This window comes from Neofelis nebulosa, chromosome 7 (assembly GCF_028018385.1).
Source record: "Neofelis nebulosa isolate mNeoNeb1 chromosome 7, mNeoNeb1.pri, whole genome shotgun sequence".
Lineage (NCBI taxonomy): Eukaryota > Metazoa > Chordata > Mammalia > Carnivora > Felidae > Neofelis > Neofelis nebulosa.
Window position 1 is genome coordinate 59683985 of NC_080788.1, and position 22546 is coordinate 59706530.

The following is a 22546-nucleotide window of genomic DNA, read 5'->3' on the forward strand; positions in this document are numbered from 1 at the left end:
GCAAACAGATTATGAAACTAGCAGAGATCACTGGGTTAAGAAAAGGTTCACGTTTTGGGTAACATTTAATGTTTTATGTAATTATTTAGCATGATGCTACTTTGTGTTAATAAATCAGTAATATATTGATGAAACTCATTAGGAAAAAAACACATTAAATTTTACACACACAAAATTACAAAAGATTTCTTGGTTCAGAACATTATCTAACAGGCCAAAAAAGAAGTTAAAAAAATTTTTTTAATTACCTGATAAATGACATCTTGGAAAAGGACTGGAAAAGTAAGTGCTGCATCTTCTAGCTCATTTAGACTACAGTGTACTAGTGTTTCATCCTTAAAATAAAAAACACATACTGAATAAACCAAGATACTAAAAGAAATTTCAAATGATAATTTTATGTACCCATGATCACCAAAAACATTTATTAAAGTACTCATTCATACGTGGGATTTTATATTTATCATATTGCTGTGTGTGGCACAGCAATTTGGGATAGAATTTTCTAAGCCACTGGTTCTCACGTATGGTCCCTTGACCAGCAAGAAGTATCACCACCTTCTGGGTTAGAAAGGCAAATAACTAGTTAGAGATGCAAATTCTCCAGCTCCACTTACGATAATTCAAAAACTTCAGAAGGGGGTGAAGGAGAGAGGAGCTCAGCAATCCATATTTTAATAAACCCTTTATGTGACTCCAATGAATGCTCAAGTTTGAGAACCACTGCTCTGAGTTCTGCACTTGCCAACTTTCTGATAAGTATAATCCATACTCCTTTTATTTAACAAATAACAAATGAAAGTTTAGAATCTAATTATTTTTAAAATTACATATATTCTATTCACATAGCTCCTTATCCTTAAATCTTTTATAAAGACTTTTATTTTATAAAATGGATGTCTTAGTATCTGTTGAATACGTTTCAGACATAAACATGATTTAACTAAATTAGCAGTCAATGAAGACTTGTCATCTTTGATCACCAAACTGTTTTCTCATTAAGAGGATAAGAAGGTGAGGATCATTCAATCTAAGATATGTGCAAATATTCATATTTCTTAAATACCGAATACAAATAGGAGGTCTATTTGTAGTTAAATGACAAAATGCTTTCTTTTAAAAAGCTGCCAGTGACTACCCCCAAAATTTTTCAATGCATTTAAAATGAATTAAAATGAAACACAAATGTTCATACCTTGTGATTCCACATCTTATTAGCTGGAGTGTTTCTTTTAACCTAAAGTTAACTCTGGGGAGGCAAAGAGCAAAAAATACTCTAGATATGCCTCATTTTCTTTTAATAGCATATCAGACTACACATTTCAAGGTACTGTTTTATCATCTTAAAAAAAAAACCAGTATCCTCTTTCCTACAATTGAATAACTAATTCTACTACTTCATTTACACACTATCTAAATTTTGATCATTCTTCATTTACTTTTATAAAATTATTCATTTATGCTCAGCCAATTCCTAGCTTTCCTTCTCTATTTACCTTTAAACTGGATTAAAAATTATATGGTCAAACTTGCTATGATGACCATATCAACTCCTAACACAAAAATCTAGCAAAATCTTTTTTCAGTTTTTCCACTAACTTGCACATCACATCTAAACTACTCATAATCAGTTTCAAAATTTTTCTCTTTATACTTATCTAATAAATACCTTAATACTTAGGACCTCTGAATACCTCTCTTACACCTCTTTGGCTAGGCAAAGGCTAAGGTGGTGAACTCTCAAAAAAGAACTATACATCCTAGTTAAGATTTAAAATAATGATCTTTTCCTCAAGAAAAAAATTTTATGAGAAGTAAACCACATCTCCAATTATAGGATACCAGTAACAAAGGCTAAATAATAAATTGTTTCCAGTATTATGTAAGAGGTAGATGTTCATTTTTCAAAGCTCTTTTGGTATCCTAAAACATAAATTTTTAACATACCAAGAAAACATATCAAAGGTTTTATTAGCATTCAGAGCTCATGCTTTGGGGAGTCTATTAATAAAGTTATTGATATTAGACAATACACAAAAATAAGAACAGGAAAAGAACTATAATCTTGCATAAAGTTAACTCATTGGGACACAGATAATATTTGGCCCTTCAGGGAAACATAATCCTAACCACGACCCCCTTCCCCCCCCCCCCCCCGCCAAAAAAGGTGAAATCAAATTATATTTCATTAAGCATGAAATCAAATAATAATTTATTGGGAAATTTTTCCAAAAAAATCACAAGGGTTCCAGAAATATGGGGGAAAGAACCAATTTAAATACAAAAATGAAAGCCTAACTTATTTTCAAAGAGTACCTGATACCAACCAAATGTGGATCCTGGCATTATACTATACTTCAAATAAAAACATTTCAGAACATCTTGGACATGTTTAGTAAATGTGTAAGCCTATTCATTCAATTGTATCCTTTTAGTTATTTTCAGCTAGTATTTTAAAAAATAAATTTAACTTACTTTCCCTACCTCTATAGATAATATACTTACCAGGTCTAAAACTAGGGAGAATTCTGGTGTGCTTCTTGTTTTCAATGGAAGAGCAGGTTTCCTATTTAGTTGTTCTTCTGTCAGTGGTGGAACATGTTTGATGAAATAATACCTATAGATCAAATTTTTTTAAAAATCTCAACATTTCTATTTTTTATAAATAATATTAAACATATTACTAAATTCAGCTCATATTTAAATCTTTTTAAAATAAATCTTCAATTAAATAATATCCATTTAACCTAGTAAACCAAACCTATGAAACATAAATAAAACTGAAAATATATAAATTAGTACTTCAGTAACCCAGTAAAATTATTAATACCTAAGGGTCACATGTTCTTTGCAATATACCATTGAGCCATCCTTCCACACACACACTTTCATTCTGCTCCAAGAGCGAAAGGAAAATAAAAGACAAAAAAAAACCCACAAAAAACTCACGGGTCAAATACTTCCCAGTCTTCTTCATAGGTGGCCTCTGCATGAGCTGACGAATAACCACTATCTGGAGTTACTGGTGCTATTTAATAAAAGGAAAAACAATATGTTAGTTTTAACTCACTATGAGTATACATTTTTACTGACTTTATATAAGATTTTCCTGACCCCTTCTGTATTTTAGGTTAAAGATATGACAGAAATAACTTGTAAACAGTATTTCAAAGCAAATTTCTTAACACATATTTCTTAACACAAATTTCTTAACTCCAGAAGCAAAGGAAAAAACTGCCATTACAGATAAAATGGCAAGCTAGATCATGGCTAGTAGAATTAAAATCCCTAATAGCAAAGAAAAAATTTGCTACTTATTGCTAGAAAAATATACTCCACCAAACTTCAATTTCTAACTGAATGGCGTCTATATGTGTAACCATAAAAACTTCATGCTGCCTCTTGCAGCAGTAACATTTTTCAAAGTACCTTGTACATACATAGGAAGTCAATATATATGTGTGACAATAGACCCAAAGGTAGTTTTTAACCTGAGATCTATGAACATTCTTTTTTTTGTTTGTTTGTTTGTTTTCTATGAACATTCTTTAAGAGGTTCATGAACCCCCCTTGTGCACTTATGTTGTATGTACATTTTCCCAAGAACCTCAAGGCTATCTAAAATCTTTTAAAAGTTAAGAAATGCTATTCTATTTAGAAACCACTGTTTCAGGGGAGGCTTTATTTTACTTCTAATTTACAAGCAACCTAAAAATAATCATGAAGCAATTCTATATGCCATGACACATGGTCCAGTATATGTTTAAGCTAAAATTCTATCAACTGACAGAGCTTTAGAAATTATGCTGGAAGGGGCACCTAGCTTGCTAAGTCAGAAGAATGTAGGACTCTTGATCTCAGGGTCTTGAGCTTGAGATCCACAATGGGTGTAGAGATTACTTAAATAAATAAAAAACCTTGCTGGGAATTTTCTAAGACAATAATTACAACTTAAATTCAAGAAGACAAAAGATAATATTAGTCAGAGGTAATGTTTTAGACAAAAGCTTATGTTGGATGCTACAGACTGAATGTTTGTGTCCTCCCAAAATGGTATTTGGAGGTGAAGACTTAAGGATGTCATGAAGTCATTAGGGGGGAGCCCTCATGAATAGGATCAGTGCCCTTATAAAAGAGACTCCAGGGACACCTAGGTGGCTCAGTTGGTTAAGCGTCCAATTTGGACTCAGGTCATGATCTGGTGGTTTGTGAATTCAAGCTCCACATCAAACTCTCTGCTGTCAGTGCGGAGCCCCTTTGGATCCTTTGTCTCTCTCTCTCTCTCTCACTCTCTCAAAAACAAACAATGGGGCGCCTGGATGGCTCAGTCGGTTAAGCGTCCAACTTTGGCTCAGGTCATGATCTTATGGTTCATGAGTTCAAGCCCCGCATCAGGCTCTGTGCAGGTAGCTCAAAGCCTGGAGCCTACTTGGAATTCAGTGTCTCCCACAATTTCTGCCCCTCTCCCACTCATTCTCTTTCCCTCTCTCTCTCAAAAATAAACATTAAAAATTTCTTTAAATTATAAAAAAAATAAACAAACATTACAGAAAAAACAAAAACAAAAAACAGAGACTCCAGAGAACTCACATAGCTTCTGCCATGTGAGGATGCATGAGAAGACAGTTGTCTATGAACCTGAAAGCAGGCCCTTAACCAGGTCCTGAGTTTGCTGGCACTTTGATCTTGGATTTCCAAGCCTCCTAAACTGTGAGAAATAAATTTCTGCTGTGTAGACACCACCTAGTCTATGGTAGTTTGTTACAGTAGCCCAAAAGGACTAAAATAGTGGAACACGGTAAAACTGCTGTAATCTGTCTATAGGAATGGAATATTGGTGGATAATAGTCTTTCAGGACAAAAAGAAATCATTTTTGCTATTATGATATATTAATTTCTTATGTATGAATTACCTTGTAACATAGTATGTTCAGTGAATGACAGATGTAAGTAATAATTTTTGTCCATCTGTAATAACTTTATGCCAATGACAGTTCATTAGCACAAGGGTTAATAGAAAAATATAACTTCTAACCACTTCTGTTTCAAATTCCTGTTAACCTCAGAAAAAGGGAGAAAGGAAGTAATATTGAGAGCCTTCATGCTAAGCATTTTTCTTCTTTCATCCCATTTAGCCTTTAAAACCGTGAATTATTATTACCTTTTAAAGCTAAGAAAACTGACTCAAGTGAGCTTAAATTGTCTAAAGTCACAAAGCTAAGTAAATGGTAGAGCCAGCCTCCTTCTGTCTTGTTCTCTTTGGCTTAGTTCTTAAGGAAAAGTAACAATCTTTGTCACTCATACTCATCTCTTAAGATCAGCAAAAATTTTACTTCTCTCCTGTCATGATACTCCCAGAGTAAATATAATATGCCACCTCATTATTTTGCTCATTTATTTTGTAACAGCACTCACCACACTGTACAGTAATTTTTGTGTATACCTGGCTCATCAATTAGATCATTCACTCTTCAGGGTCAAGAAGCATTATCTTATTCATCTTCATAAACAATGCCCATCACAAAAAATAGATGTTCAATAAATGTTAGGGGACTAAATGAATGAATGAATGAGACAACAGGACTAAATTTTCCTTTTCCCCTCTAGAAATCACTATGGTTATAGAAATCCCTTCTCCATTTTCATAGTTGTCAGGGAAAAAAAAAATACAGCAGCACAAAAATATAGAACAAACATCAAACACGAGGCCCAAAGCCCTGGACTTAGTCTACTTTACAATTCACTAGCTTAAACATTGGCAAAGTAATGAGCATAAAATGACAGGTCAAGAGTAGGTTCATTTGCAAGTCTTAACCACCCAAAATGAACTATGTGCACCATATTGATTTGCTTGTCAGATTCAATATTATTCTTAAATTACAACATTATAATTTAACATTACAGATATTAACATTACAGAGCCCAGTCTTTTATTCGACCAAGTTAAAATAAATCTTTCCTATTTTATGTCACTTTTCATATTGGTATGACTGGGTTGCACTATATAGAAATTTCTTAATTGTATGCATTTTTTCTTTAAATGTTTTCAGCTGTTTGGATTGTAGTTTTTCAAGTTTCTCCTTTATATTCAAGGGAAGAACATTATTCTACTTCCTTACACCAAACTACATTTCTGAACCAATACATATGTCAAATGCCTGGCATTATAAGAAATAAATCTAAGAGTGCCTGGGTGGCTGTTGGTTAAGGGGTCTGACTCCTTGATTTCAGCTCAGGTCACAATCTCATGGTTTGTAAGATTGAGCCACACATCAGGCTCTGTGCAACTTGCTTGGGATTCCCTCTCTCCCTCTCTCTCTGCCCCTCCCCTGCTCATGCTTTCTCTCTCTCTCTCTCTCTCTAAATAAAAAAATAAACATGAAAAAAAAATTTTTTTAATCTAAAATAAAAGCCTAAGATCTTGTCCCTCTGAGAAACGATGACCGTCCTCAATTTTATTTCTGCTTTTAAGTATGATGGAACAGTTTCATCTTTTAGCTTTATGCATCTGTATACCACAACCCTCAGACGTAATAAATTCTGATCTCATGTGTTCTACATTTCCATGACAAGTGGCTCAGGGACCAAACAATTACGTTAGGCTTTTATAAGGATCCAGAATTAGGCTGCAGTTTGAATACAGGGCAAGATCTAGGAACAGAAGCTTCTTGGGGGGGGGGGGGGGGGGGGGCGGTGGCGGATGTCATCTATATATGCAACAAATCCAAAGGTGTAAGGCTGCCGTTAGGTAGGGACTTCAGACTTAAGGGTCTGAGACTGGGTGCAATTACAATAAATATACTCATAAACATGAGCATCTATTTCGCTATTTGTGTTCAATTTCTCTAACTAGTAAGATCAGTACAAATAATTAAACTGTAAAATGATTAATTCTCAATCAACACAACCTTCTAAAAACTTTTAATTTCAAAATGACTGTATATCTGGGAGAAAGTTTTATTTTCGATTTTAATTGTCTTATGTTCAAGGAAGAAAAACATATGCATTTGACATTAAATAAAAATAAATAAATACCGTATTTTTCTAAATTCATGAAGATGCATAAGAAAAGGAATTTTCTTCACCTGTAAGGGGTGGGATATCACGATTAACTGTTTCTTCTGCTTCTTCTAAACCATTATTTATCGATGGTCTCACTTGAACTGCTTGATTTGAGTAAGCTGCTCCATTAGTTGATGTCGTAGTACTGGTAGTGATCTCATCCACCTGTTCCATATCAAGTTGTTTTACTATCTCTTCAGCTTCCACAGCCTGTCCTGGGGAATCAGATCCTGATGTTCCTATAATTAAGATTCAGTATACTCACAACCATCATTTAAAAAATCAAAAGGGAGTGGCAGGATAGGATAGATGTTTTTAAGGGTACAAACTTATATAGCAAGCAAACATAAGCCCTAGAGACCTAAGGCACAATAGAGTGCAGACAACAATATTGTATTATAATCATCAAACTTGCTGACACTAGAATTATTCCAACCACTAAAAAGAAAGGATAATTATGTAATGTGATAGAGGTGCTAATTATTGCTACATGGCAATCATATTAAAATATATAAATGTATCAAATCAACATGTTATACCCTTAAATTTACATAATGTTGTATATCAAATATATTTTAATAAAGGGTTTTTTTAAAATGCTTATTTATTTATTTTGAGAGAGAGTGTGAGCGAGCAGGGGAGGGGCAGAGAGAGAGGGAGAGAAAGAATCCCAAGCAGACTGTGTACTGTCAGCACAGAGCCCCACACGGGGCCTGATCCCACAAACTGAAATCATGACATGAGCCAAAATCAAGAGCTGGCTGACTGACTCAACCACCCAGGTGCCCCTCAAATACATTTTAATAAAACTAAAATTAAATATTGAAAAATAAACTCATAAATATTTAGAAAAACTAAATGCAACAGACATAGAGCTGATGATCACTGTTTAGTGAGTCTCTTCTAGATATTTCAAATAATGAGGAATAAAGACTATTACAAGCTATAGCGCTATTGGTGAACAAAATTTTTCTTTAGAGTGTTCAGTTTAGAAACATCTAGCTATACAGACAGTCATAATTTAGAACTTTAAAAAATTTTTATTGAGACATAATGGACATACAACATTGTGTAAGTTTTAGGTGTATGTGCTAATTTAACACATCTATATATTGCATTATGGTTACCAACCTAGTATTAGCTAATACCTCTATCCTGCCACATCGTTATCATTTTTTGTGGTGAGAAAATCTAAGATCTAGTCTCTATGCAACTTCAAAGTATACAACACAGTATTGTTGATTACAGAATTTCTTTTCAATAAAGCAAATATCATTTATTAAGTGTCTACTATGAGCTAGGCATTGTGTGTGTGTGTGTGTGTGTGTGTGTGTGTATTTTTCATTATCCTCAAATCAGTCCAGTACTAAGTAAGCATCCTAACCACTGTGGACAGAGGTAGTTATCCAAGAATGAGCTGTTACCCTAACCATCAGAACATTTTTATTCAGAGACACAAGAACAATTTCCTAACACTATTCCATCTCAGTAACAAAGACTGAAGTAAGTTTCCTAATCATACTCAGCCACAACCTAAATGACCCTGCTACCCAATTCTTCTTCCACGATGAGATGACCCCAACTCTATTTCTTTATGGAATCCTCCAAATGTCATTTTCAAAAACAAAATCAACCTCCCACACTCTCAATTTTCTCAGACAACATTCCTTCTCCCTGAAAGCTTTAAATGTGACTTATTTCCAAAATATCTCTTCCTGATACCTTTCCCCTCAAAGCTCTTTATTCTTCCATACTCAACATACTAATGAATCAGAATTCATTTATTCCATTGCTGCCACCAAATCATTGGTTTTCTATTAACTACAAAAATCCCTCCTCCTTTGAGACTGATGGCACCTAGCTTTGTAGTTCTTCTTTATCCCCACTGCTGTCCTCTACCAACTGTTGCCAGCATCCTCTCTCAACCAGACGAATTTAACACCTAGCTACCAGTTTAAAGCTCTGTGAAACACCTGTTGGTTGTTACTACAGGGGATGTCAATGACTCATCCCTAAGACTAATCAAAGGTCTTGCGCTCTTAAGCTCCATCTTCATACACGCTGCTCTCTTTAGCAAGTACCATGACCATAACCTGGACATTCACAGTAAGAAACTGTTCATCTCTGAAAACTAAAGTTCAAATGTATCAATCCACTACCACAACTTCCTAACCTTTTAATTACCTATTTCATATTCCCATTACATGTGACCTTCATGTTTGATAAAGCCCAGTCTCATTCCAAACAATTCCTTAACAGCCCCTTCCCCACCCTTCTCATCTAGTCAGACTGCATGGTATATCACTTAATACACTCACAAGCCAGCAGCTTCAGTATTCTTGCTCCCTCGTCTTTCAAATGTCGCCCATCATAGAAATCTCTCTTGAATCAATGTAACTTACAGGCTTACTGGATTATGTATGTATTTCTTTTAATTATACCCAACAACAAACATTCTAAACCTTCACTGTTCTCTTCAGTCCCCGCCACCAGGAATCTCAGCACATGGCACCATCTCCTCCTTCAAAGAAAAAGTAACTTACCAAAAACCAACTTCTGCCCATTTATTTCCGCACACACCTTCACAGCTTCTTTCCTTTAGCACTAGAGAAAAATATCTCTTTTCCCTCTCTTCTCCATTCTAATCCTTCTACTATCTGTTCCCATAATCTCATCGTTGTCAGCAGACTCCAGAAACTTTCTTCATTAGTTATTTTCCCTCTATTTTCAACCTCTTCCTATTAGACTCCTCTCTGAGGCTTAAAAACATGCTGGTCTCTCACAAAGAGAAACCACTCGAGACTTGGTAACCTCTCTAATTTTATAGTCAAGTAGTTCATAACAGTAACCTACATTTGCTGCTTCCTTTCTTACTCCCATTTTACTCTTTTAACCCAAATGTGTTAGGCTTCCAACTCCAGCCACTCTCCTGAAACTGTTCTGGCAAAAGAAACCAATAACTTAGGGTGCCTGGGTGGCTCAGTTGTTTAAGCGTCCAACTTCGGCTCAGGTCATGATCTTGTGGTCCATGAGTTTGAGTCCTGTGTCAGGCTCTGTGCTGACAGTTCAGAGCCTGGAGCCTGCTTCAGAGTCTGTGTCTCCCCTCTTTCAGTCCTCCCCCACTAACACTCTTGCTCTCAAAAAATAAACAAACAAACAAACATACATTTAAAAAAAAAAAAAAAAAAGAAACCAGTAACTTTGTAATTGCCAGGCTCAGCAGTCTCTTTTCAATACTCATTTCCTTTCCTTCAATCTTTATAATTGTTTGACCCTGGGTTTTGATATTCTCTTTTCCTTTGGCTTCTATGACACAAAATCTCCTGGCTTCTTCCATGTCTTTGTTGCTTTCTTTTACTTTGTCCAGTCCTTAAATATATTCCAAGATCTTAGTTTGCTGAACATTTACTCCATTAGTTTCAAATGATACCTATAAGCTGGTAATATAATAGTCTACTGCTTAAACCCAGGTTTCTAAGCTCCACACAAGAAGGACAAATGGCTACCAGATATTTTTATTTGGTTGTTTCATAGCATCTCAAACTCAGTATGGCCCACCTATCTCCTATAACCTAACCTCTCTTGAAAAAATAACCTTGTGTCATCTTAATCTCTGGTCTCTTTCACCTCCAATCTGTGCTCAAAATTTGTCTACTCTATATCTCTGATCCTTCTTCTTTTCTCTAATATCATAGTTAAGGCTACATGAAGTCTCATGTGGACTACAAGTCTACTAATTGTTTTCCCCCAACACAACCTTTTTAGAATGTAGCTGACACATTGTGATTTTTAGAAAACAAAAATCTGTTCATTTTACTCACCAGTTTAAAACCTTTCAGTCATCCCCCACCAAGGATAAAATTCAAATATCTTACCATGTTAGTTTTGATCTGCCATCTTTGTAACTATCTTAACCATCCTGTGCACTCCTCAAATCCAATGGTCTATCTGTAACTAACTAATTTCAGTTTCTCAAACACACTATGCCTTTGCTCACGCTGCTCATTCTACCTGGAATACCCTTTACCACCTTTCAAGATTCAGCTTTTCTATAAAGACTATTGTGAGATGTCAGAATATAGAACCATTCCATCCTATGAATACCATACTACCCCATACCTCTATCAGTGCACTTATAAAAATTTATTATACCTATTTATAGATCTCTCTCCCTCTTGTAAAAAATTAAGCTCCTTGAGCACAGGGACCATGGATGTGTTAAATATCCTTGAATCTCTAGCGATTAATACAATGGCCAGGACACAGCAGATACTCAAATGAATGACATGAAATCTTCAAATCGCCCCTGCCCCATATTTAAGTATAATTATCCTCTCTCACAGACAAAGAGGCTCAAGAATTTAAAGAACTAGACCAAGGTAACACAGCTAAAGAGGCAGAGCCAGGAGGAGGAGGAGGAGGAGGAGGAGGAGGAGGAGGAGGAGGAGGAGGATGATTTGTTGTTGTTGAGAGCAAGGGGCAGAGAGAAGAGAGGGGGAGGGGGAGGGAGAAGGAGAGAGGGAGAGAGGGAGAGAGGGAGAGAGAGAGAGAGAGAGAGAGAGAGAGAGAGAGAGAGGTGGGGCTCATGTTTACTGGCTCAAGCTCACCCAAAGTGGGGCTCAAGGTCACCCAAAGTGGAACATGTGCTCACCCAAGCAGGGCCCAAGCTCATAACTGTGAGATCATGACCTGAACCGAAGTGAGATGCTTAATGACTGAGCCACCAAGGCACCTGGCAGAGCTGAAATTTTAAGACAAGTTTCTCTATTCCAAAGCCCATTCTTTTCCCACTACACCAGCTATTTCCAAAGTTGGTCTATGGGGCACTAGTTTCATAAGATGTTAACAGATGTTCCACAAAAAAGGGTTCACTGGATCATACATGTCTAGGAAACATGGGGTTAAACAAAGTTAAAGGTAGTTTTTTGTTTTATTTCTACTATAGGACTTCACAGTCCTTTTAAATTTAAATGTGCTAACATACATTATTTTCATCCCCCAGAGCATCTAGATTTTATAGTGCACTATTCTGCACTATTTTATTCTGCACTATTTTAAAAATCGTATTATCATCCAGAAACATATTCAAATTAGAATTTAAATAATCAGGCAACAAGCATTTAATGGCTATTTTCCATGTGCCCCATACTATCAAACAACATGGTGGATGCAAAAATAAAGACAAGATCTCCTGCCCTCACATAAAGACTAAATTATCATTTATGAAATTAACAATTATTCATAAAAAAAGAACACTAGCTATCTTTTTTTAAAATATGCCAGGGGTGGGGCGCCTGGGTGGCGCAGTCGGTTAAGCGTCCGACTTCAGCCAGGTCACGATCTCGCGGTCTGTGAGTTCGAGCCCCGCGTCAGGCTCTGGGCTGATGGCTCAGAGCCTGGAGCCTGCTTCCGATTCTGTATCTCCCTCTCTCTCTGCCCCTCCCCTGTTCATGCTCTGTCTCTCTCTGTCCCAAAAATAAATAAAAAACGTTGAAAAAAAAAAAATTAAAAAAAAAAAAAATATGCCAGGGGCACCTAGATGGCTCAGTCAGTTAAGCGTCCAACTTTGGCTCAGGTCATGATCTCATGGTTTGTGAGTTTGAACCCTGTTGTCAGGTTCTGTGCTGACAGCTCAGAGCCTGGAGCCTGCTTCAGATTCTGTGTGTCTCTCTCTCTGGCCCTCTCCTACTCACACTCTGTCTCTCTCGAAAATAAATAAACATTAAAAAAAAAATTTTTTTTTTTAATTTTTTTTTTTTCAACGTTTTTTATTTATTTTTGGGACAGAGAGAGACAGAGCATGAACGGGGGAGGGGCAGAGAGAGACGGAGACACAGAATCGGAAACAGGCTCCAGGCTCCGAGCCATCAGCCCAGACAGAGCCTGACGCGGGGCTCGAACTCACGGACCGCGAGATCGTGACCTGGCTGAAGTCGGATGCTTAACCGACTGCGCCACCCAGGCGCCCAACATTAAAAAAATTTTTAAGAAAAACAAAAAACAAAAATAAAATGCTGGGGCTGGGAGGGAGGCGGGGGGGGGGGGGCACCTGGGTGGATCAGTTGATTAAGTATCTGACTCCTGATCTCAGGGTCGTGAGTTCAAGCCTCTCACATTGCGCTCAGTGCTGGGTGTGGAGCCTAAAAAAAATGCTGGACAACAATCCAAATTTCTTTTGCAAAGGCATTTCATTTGAATTAGAGTAGTTTTACTAAATATCCAAATTAATGACCCTTATGGGGAAAAATCAAGCAAACGAAAAATAAAAGTAAAATGTGTTACAAAAAATGACCTACTTTCAGCTCACTTAAATATTCAACAAATTCTACTTTACTGATCTAAAATATTGAAAATGTTTCTGGATTCTCTCCTATACATAGTAAGTATCATAAAAATCATTTTCCTTCCAGCTCAGAGTTTATCATCTAGCTTTTCGGAGAGTGAAAGTAGAGTTCATGCACTTCAACAGAGTTAAACATAACCTACATGTATTTCAGTCCGTTAAAAAAAAAACAGTCTTTTAGGAGCTGTGTATTTTTAATGAGGCTGAAAACAAACTAAGATGCTCACAAAATACTCCAGTAAAATCAAACAGATCTCTTGAAAAACCAGGAAAACTAATTTTTAAACCCAGATTATGGTTTATGGGTAATAGTTTATACTTACCATTTTTATTTGCTGGTGAAAAAAAGTTGAAGACAGGAGAAAATATGGTCCCCAACAATGTAGTCCTTGGAGGACTGCCAGAGGAAGGATTATCTTCTAATTTTCCATTTTGTTTTACATGTTGATTTGTCACTTCATAACTACCAGCTTCTAAGGCCAAAAAAAAAAAAAAAAAAAAAAAAAAAGTTGCAATCTAGAAAACATGACTTTGAGAAATGTGTTTTAAACAATTCATTAGGAAAATATTTTTTCCCTTAAAATACTTCATAAAAACTGATGAACACTAATGTTAAGAAAGCTTTACTTAAAAAAATCCTGAGGTAAATCAAATGATCCTTACAACAAATTTATTTATTTATAATGTTTTATAACTGCTACAAAACACATTTACATCTAGAAGTATATATATAGACTGAAGTTTCTAGTATGTAGACTATAGGCTTCCACAGTGTAACAGAAAATGAAATAAACTCTTTGTAAGTAAAGCAAGTTACAACAAAATGAAATAAACTCTTTGTAAGTAAAGCAAGTTACAACATCAAAAACACAAATGCAAGACTGTGTCTTTATTTACATTTTGGGATGCTGCCTACTTCATAAAACCGACCCTCCAGTTTCTTACTAATGAATAACAGCTAAATAAATAGCGGCAACATATATATACTGAAGCAGAAGACTATGCATAGTATATAGCAAAAATTACTTATGTACATACCGAGGCACCATTTCAGAGTGGTTAAGAAAAACAGGTTTTTTTGTCTTTTGTTTTTTTAGATTCTTAATAAAAATGTTTCATGGGTTTTGGAAAATAAACAATAAAAATAAATTCATACAAATGTGTTTTGATTAATCATCCTTGACCTTTCACAACTTTACTTGGTATCTACCCACATTTCTTTCTTTCTTTGCTGCTATAGCTCTTTTCTTTTTCCCTAATAGTTCAAAATTTAGAGATACAATATTGAATTGAGAGGAAAGAGGGAAGGTATTCTTGCTGTTGTGTTTAAAACGCAGCACCCCATGCTCTAAAGTGGTGTTCTTTATACCTTCCTCTGCTTGTCCTTCTTGTTTTTCTCCTTCTTTTGGACTTGGGGAGCTTCTCAGCAATACTATAACAGACTGACCTAGAACAAGATTTATCAACAGCAGCACTACTGACTTGGGGCTGGACAATTCTTTATTATGGGAGGATGCCCTGTGCATTGTAGGATGTTTAGCAGCATCCCTAACCTCCACCTGCTAGATGCAAGTAGCAATCCCACCATAGGTTGTGACAACCAAAAAGGTCTCTAGACATTAACAAACATCCCCTAGGGACAAAACAACCCCTCATTAAGAATCACTGCCCCTGAGTGATCCAAGACCCCTCTGAGCTGAAGTTCCATGATCCAGAAATAAATTCTTTGTACTTATTTCAGTAAATTAAGTCACAATTATTACTGCTTTAAGAAATGAATTTATTAGAGGTCAAAAATGTTGTTCTGTATGCATTTTCATGATAAATAGTATAAAGCCAGTTGTTCTGCCTTTGTCATTTTAATTCATCAAAGTATATTTATATGAGGTAATTTTTATTTCATTTCATGCTAATACTTAATACAAAGAAGATTACAAAATAAGGCAAAAATTACACACATTCAATTTTTAAAAACAGAAAAGAAACATGTCAGGTGAAATTTCTGCTTAGACCTAATAGAAGAATATCTAAATATTAACAAACCTCCATTTACTTGACTTTTCCGTCTTACTCGAGATATCTGTTTGTTAGGCTTTTCTCCTGCTCTTGGTGTTGATGTGATCAAATTATTATCTATATCACGTTCAATCCTACTCCGTTTTGAAGGATTTTCTCTCTCTTCCTTAAGATATGAGGAAAAAAACATGCATTGAGCATAGGCATTCTGCCTTACCAGGTTACACTTATAAAATATGGTATGTACCCCCCCTGTTCACTGCAGCTTAATTTACAATAGCCAACAGAAACAACTTAAGAGTCCATCTATTGATGAATGGATAAAGAATACATGGTGTGTGTATGTATATATACATATATAAATATCAAATTATGTTGTACACTGAAACTAATGAGGTATATCAATTATACCTCAATCTTTTTTCTTTTATTTTTTTTTAACGTTTTATTTATTTTTGAGACAGTGAGAGACAGAGCATGAACAGGGGAGGGTCAGAGAGAGGGAGACACAGAATCTGAAACAGGCTCCAGGCTCTGAGCTGTCAGCACAGAGCCCGACGCGGGGCTTGAACTCAGGGACCAAGAGATCATGACCTGAGCTGAAGTCGGCCGCTTAACCGACTGAGCCACCCAGGTGCCCCTCAATCTTTAAAAAAGGTACAATATGTGTAATATATTTTCCTGTTTTCACATGCAGGAGAAACAAAATAGAATTACATAATATCCAAAAGTGGGAAAAAACAAAGTAAAAATTTGACAATGTTGTAGGGGTGCTTATTATTAATGCACTTAAAATACACAAATATAATTACAGCATTCTCAATTCAGATCCTTTCCCCAATGTCCATTACACTGTCTGTGCTATTGAAACACTCGAATTGTAAGATGTGCTCTGAATTTTCAGCAATACTCCCCTACTCTTAGATTTGTCCAAAAGAACAGTGGTTGTTTCCGTGAACACTCAGGGTAAGAAACAGAACCTCACTGGAATTTGTTGGCATATCACATATTACCAAAATAACAAGGCTTGCCAATGCCACACCCAATGCCAACCTCAATTCTTTAAATGCCCAAATTAACACTAAGGAGTTTACTCCTTAATGAAGCTCTCTATTCATTTCCTTATATGGGGCAAATCTACACCACCAGTGTACATTGTTTTTGCGATATTATTGACTAAAAGAGTATACTTCAAGTAATACCTGGTTTGTCTTCACTTGTACATCTATCTTTCTCATTTGTAAAATCTTTCTAGAGTCATCGACCACATGAGCGATTTTCTTACATTACTGTAATACTGACCTATAATCCCTTGCTGTATTTTTTATTTTTTAGTAATCTTTTTTTTCTTTAATCTTTATTTATTTTTGAGAGACAGACAGCGTGTGAGCAGGGGAGGAGCAGAGAGAGAGGGAGACACAGAATCAGAAGCAGGATCCAGGCTCCGAGCTGTCAGCACAGAGCCCAACGCAGGGCATGAACTCATAACTGTGAGATCATGACCTGAGCCGGAGTCAGACGCTCAACCGACCGAGCCACCCAGGCGCCCCTTATTTTTTAGTAATCTTAATCTCTACACCCAATGTGGGGCTCAAAACCCCAAGATCAAGAATCACATGCTCTACCGACTAAGCTAGCCAGGTGCCCCAATTCCTTGCTGTTTTAATGAGACTACCTGAAACCTTTTGGTAAGGATGAGATTAGAGATTCTTAAACCTATATTAAATATAATTTATATGTATAATCAACATTCTTATTCAACAGGAGTAAGAATTCTCTACTCATACTGAATATTTGTACTTAATGCTTTTATACCACAGTAAATAATATGCTATGCATTTTTTAAAGGTTGAATATTATTTTATTTCTGAAACAAACCTTGGTATTGTAAATGAACACAATTACAATTTCCTATTTGGATGAAAAGAGAACAAAGACACTGTCAAAATGTATCAGTCCATATCATACCACATAGAATTTTACTTTTACTCAGTAGTTTTGCTAATTTTAGGTAGCTCCATTACAACAGTATGTCTACTATAGCACAAAATAACACTTCAGTGATCTACAACAAAATTCTTCATATGTTTACTATTTATCATTCCCCTGCATGTTTAAAAGATGAACAGGGAAGCCTCATATCCCAAATATGGGAGCTCCATTGCCAGAAAACAGAACTCTCTTCATAAAGTCCTTCAAGAACAGAAATAACACCACAAAGCCAACAAGACTAAGCTCCAGCATCTTCCTTTTTTTTTTTTTTTTTAATTTATTTTTGGGACAGAGAGAGACAGAGCATGAACGGGGGAGGGGCAGAGAGAGAGGGAGACACAGAATCGGAAACAGGCTCCAGGCTCCGAGCCATTAGCCCAGAGCCTGACGCGGGGCTCGAACTCACGGACCGTGAGATCGTGACCTGGCTGAAGTCGGACGCCCAACCAACTGCGCCACCCAGGCGCCCCAGCTCCAGCATCTTCTTAAAGAAGTCTCTTAGTACATCTGCTATAACATAAATACTTACATTCTGAAAACCCTGCATTCTGCAACACTAAAAATAACAAGGCTTAAGGAAAAAATCAGTCAATGCCCCGTTAACTCTGTAACCATAGCACCAACAAAAACAATGATTGGGACACCTCCAGAGATAACTTGGACACCCCAGTGAGGCAGCTAACAGCAGCTGAAATGCTACCTCAGGGCTTAATAAAAGGTAATAAAAACAGAAGGAGAAACAAGGGCTTATGGGAGCTGAGAGGAGCTTTAAGCCAGTAGGGCAAAGATGGACACAAAAGGAAATGCAAACTGCCACGTGAGAAATGTCTCTGCTAGATCACAGTGTACCTCTCTAGGAGGCAACCCCCCATTGCTAATTATCACTTCTAATTAAAAACTGTGTGTGTGTCTGTGTGTGTGGCTTTTGTTTCTGTAGCAGCTGAATTGAAAGTTTTTTACTTTCCTGATGAAATATAAAATTCAACTCCCATTACTCAGGATCCCCTTGTCCAGTTCAGGAAAAAATCATGTATAAAGCAATACATCACCCATGTTATACTGACACTATTCCCCTATTTACCAATAGTCTAAGCTAGCTGATACTGTGGAACTACATGTTTATTGTAGCAGAAGAGACGATACTGTGGTCAATTAAAAATACATATAGTATTTTTGCATACATAAAGTATGTAAATACATAAAGTAAAAATACTTTAGCTTACATCTCTAAGGAGGAAGAGGAAGCCATTTTTTTTTAAGTTCATTTATTTTGAGAGAGACAGACACAGTGTGAGTGAGAGAGGGGCAAAGAGAGAGGGAGACAGAGAATCCCAAACAAGCTCTGTAGTGCCAGAGCGGAGCCCAACTCCAGGCTCAAACCCATGAAACCATGAGATCATGACCTCACCCGACACCAAGAGTCAGATGCTTAACTGACTGAGCCATCCACCAGGAAGGTAGTATTCTTAAATCTCTGAATCCCAAGGGAAACACACAGAACTAAAGAGGCAACAAAAACTCAAGGTCAAAATAACAGCAAAAACAAGGGGACAAGCTATCTCCCTTAAATTCTAAGCAGATGAAGACAAACCAACAGCCACCATACCTGAATGCCCACATGCACTAGTGTAGAATAAAGGGATCAACAAGGTGTGTGACACACCTGAGAACAAGAGAAGCCCAAAACAGCTAAAAGGTAGGTATTCAATGTAAAGCATGGCAGGTCAATGTTAAGACAGGGGAAAAAGTTGTGCCCAATCTAATAGCAAAGGGGTCCATGGTGAGAATGAAACAACAGCTCCTATGAACTCCTAAAACTGTCCAACTAAGGCTCTCTTCTAGAACAGGGCTCCACACTAAGGGGAAACTGCTGGGAATGGAATCAAAATTGAGTAGCAAAGAAACAAAAGAAAAGAAGAAAAGCGAAGTTTCAGATAAACATGTAAGAATAAAGAGACAGGAAAACTCAAAAAGTAATCACTATATTTTTTAACACTACACAAAACTAGTTAGAAAAGATACCCTGTGGGGGTGCCTGGGTGGCCCAGTCAGTTAAGTGTCTGAGTCTTGATTTCGGCTCAGGTCATAATCTCACAGTTTGCGGGACCAAGTCCCACATGAGGCTCCATGCAGACAGAGAAGATCGTGCTTGGGATTCTCTCTTCCTTTCTCTCTGACCCTCCCCTGCTCATGTTCCCTCTTTCATAAATAAATAAATAAATAAACAAACAAATATTTAATTTAAAAAAATACATATATTTGTGTGTGTGCATATATATAATGACACCAGTAAAAGAAGCATTATAGATAAAAATTATAACTTATTTCAAAGCAAAAGACTTACTAAGAAAACGATACGAGACACACATCAAGAGTTAGAAAATTTCAAATCAGAGACAAAATAATTAGAAATAAAAGAAAAAAAAATCACACAGTGTGAAAACGATCAACTTTTTCTTAAAAGTGAAAATTAAAAACCTGGCATCATCCTCATTATTTTAGTCATGCTGTGCCTATGTTATAGCAGTTCTGAATTTCGCGATAAAGAGATGGGCCTTGAACATCAGGAGTTTATGCTCTAAGATACAGAAGGATGCTTTATTGTAATATCAGAAATAAAGACTGAACTAGAACAGACATAAAAGTGAGTAAACAACAGATTAGGCCTTTAATTACTTATTTATTTTTTATTTAGTAGGCTCCACACCCAGCATGGAGCCCAACATGGGGCTCAAACTCACGACCCTGAGATCAAGACCTGAGCTGAGATCATCAAGAGTCAGATGCTTAATCAAGTGGGCTAACCAGGCACCCCTAAATTATGTTTTTTAAAAGAAACAGAAGATAAAATGGGGGAAAAAATTTTAAAGACATCAAAATATTACAAATACTGAAGATAGACAAAGAAGATCCAATAGACAGAAAATAGTAGTCCCTGAAGAAGGAAACCAAATCAAAAGTATAGCAACAGAACAAATAACAGAAAGTTTTCCACAAAGAAAAGATTTTAAATTACATGTTGAAAGATATGTTTAACTAAAACTATCAACCCAGAAAAGCAAACAAAATATATCCTAAACTTCATAGAATTTGAAGGGAAAAAAAAAAACAACCCTTTGGAGATCAAAGGAAAATCACTTCATTTATAAAGGTAAAAAATTAGATTATCATCAAACTTCCAACAGCAATGCTTTTATGTCAGAATAAAATGGAATAACATTTAAAATAATCACAAACAGAAAAGGCTACCCGAGTATTTTATATGCAGCAAAACTGATTTTCAAGCTTAAAGAGTACTGTTATCAATGTGCAAGAATATTGTTCCCATGAGTACTCTCTGTGGCATCTACCAGAAAATGAGCTTCAGACAACAAAAATGACTACAGACAATGACATAAGAACTGAGGATAAGCATGAAACATAGTGAACGTATGTAGAACCTTTGTAACTAAGATAAAAGAGGACTAAAAGATAGTATGGAATGACCATAGGCTCAGAATGTACAGATATAAAACTATAAGAAAACTGATGAGATAAAGTGTTTTTTTTAATTGCTCACTTTAAAGTCATTCTGAGACAGAAAACAGAATTCTTCGCAGCTGATCTACACAAGAAATACTAAATGAAATTCTTTAGGCATAAAATAAGTAATACCAGATGGGATCCTAAACCTATAGTAAGGAATGAACACCACTAAGGCAAATATATGAGGAAATATAAAAGACTTTGTGTTCACTACTACTGTACTTTTACTAGCTATCTTCAAAGGTCATATTTGCTATAATCTCTGTAGCCTCATTATGATCCAGTAAATTATTATATTGAAGTCTTAAAGCTTTTAATAGTGTGTATATATATATGTGTGTATATATACATTTATCTACATATATATGTATATGTAGATATGTGTATATATATATGGAAACATAATAAGAGTACGCTGAATATTTTGCTTTGCAGTAATACCAAATTAGGTTTTTAAAATTTTGTCTAGGGGTGCATGGGTGACTCTGTCAGTTAAGTGTCTGACTTTGGCTCAGGTCATGCATGATCTCACGGCTTATAAATTCAAGCCCCACATCGGGCTTCATACTGACTGTGTGGAGCCTGCTTGGGATTTTCTCCCTCTCTATCCTCCCCCACTTGCATTCTCTCTCAAAAAAAAAATTTTTTTTTTTTTGGTCTAAAACACTTATTTTGAAATTTACTAAAAATTTACAATAAAATTCATAACTTTATAATTAACAATGAATTTTTAAAAAGGGAGATTAGACAATTTGTGGTTTCACTCCATTATTATACTGACGCGAAGAAGAAACTGACATAGAATTCTCTTGACTCACAAAAGGGGAAAACTACTCTAAAGAATCTGGATCAAACTGCAAATTACAAATAAGAATATGATAAAGCTATTTTCCTTTAGCTGTATAAATATTATTGTTTCATCATGCCTTATATAATAGAACATACTCAAAGTTATGGTGCCAATTCAGTTCCACTATCATTTGAGAACACTCATTCAACATTTAAAAAAGGAATTTAATATTTTAAATGTACACATCGAGTTTTTAAAAGCCAAAAATCGTTGTAATTTTTCAAACTAAAAAAACTGAATCACCGAGGGGTGACTGGGTGGCTCAGTTGGTTAAGCGTTCAACTTCAGCTCAGGCCATGATCTAACAGTTCATGAGTTCAAGCTCTGTGTCAGGCTCTGGGCTGACAGCTCAGAGTCTGGAGACCACTTTGGATTCTGTGTCTCCCTCTCTCTCTCTGTCTCTGCCCCTCTCCCACTTGTGCTCTTGCTTTCTCTCTCTCAAAAAAAAACAAAAAACAAAAAACAAAAACAAAAACAAATAACAACAAAAAAACTCCACAAGACAAACAAGAAACTGAACTACCACTGAAATATCTTAAAGAGTAAGTTATTCTGCACTGGTTGAAAATGTGCACATATTACTCACTATCTGAGAGACTTATAAACTCTTGCACAGTAGACATTGCTGGAAGCCTGGTGAATAAAAAAGTCAATGAAAGAAACAGGCTCTTTCACTTCCAGAGATAAAGTAACTCTGAATTAAAGACTTACCTGCAAATACAGGAAATTAGTTAATATCTAGTCTGTAGAATTGTACT

General features: G+C 36.0%; 1 protein-coding gene across 4 annotated transcripts in view; it reads right to left on the reverse strand.

Annotated features, from left to right (window-relative positions):
* Positions 1-22546, reverse strand: part of CTDSPL2 (CTD small phosphatase like 2) — an 83957-nt gene that overhangs the window by 20512 nt on the left and 40899 nt on the right. For 3 of the 4 annotated variants that reach the window (XM_058737904.1, XM_058737903.1, XM_058737905.1), the window contains exons 3-8: positions 15449-15587; positions 13729-13878; positions 7086-7301; positions 2950-3028; positions 2506-2617; positions 249-335 (exon numbers count right to left, since the gene is read on the reverse strand). In XM_058737904.1, coding sequence (XP_058593887.1) covers positions 249-335; positions 2506-2617; positions 2950-3028; positions 7086-7301; positions 13729-13878; positions 15449-15587 — 783 coding nt within the window. The remainder of the gene's footprint in view (positions 1-248; positions 336-2505; positions 2618-2949; positions 3029-7085; positions 7302-13728; positions 13879-15448; positions 15588-22546) is intronic. The other variant, XM_058737906.1, reaches the window with a different exon arrangement.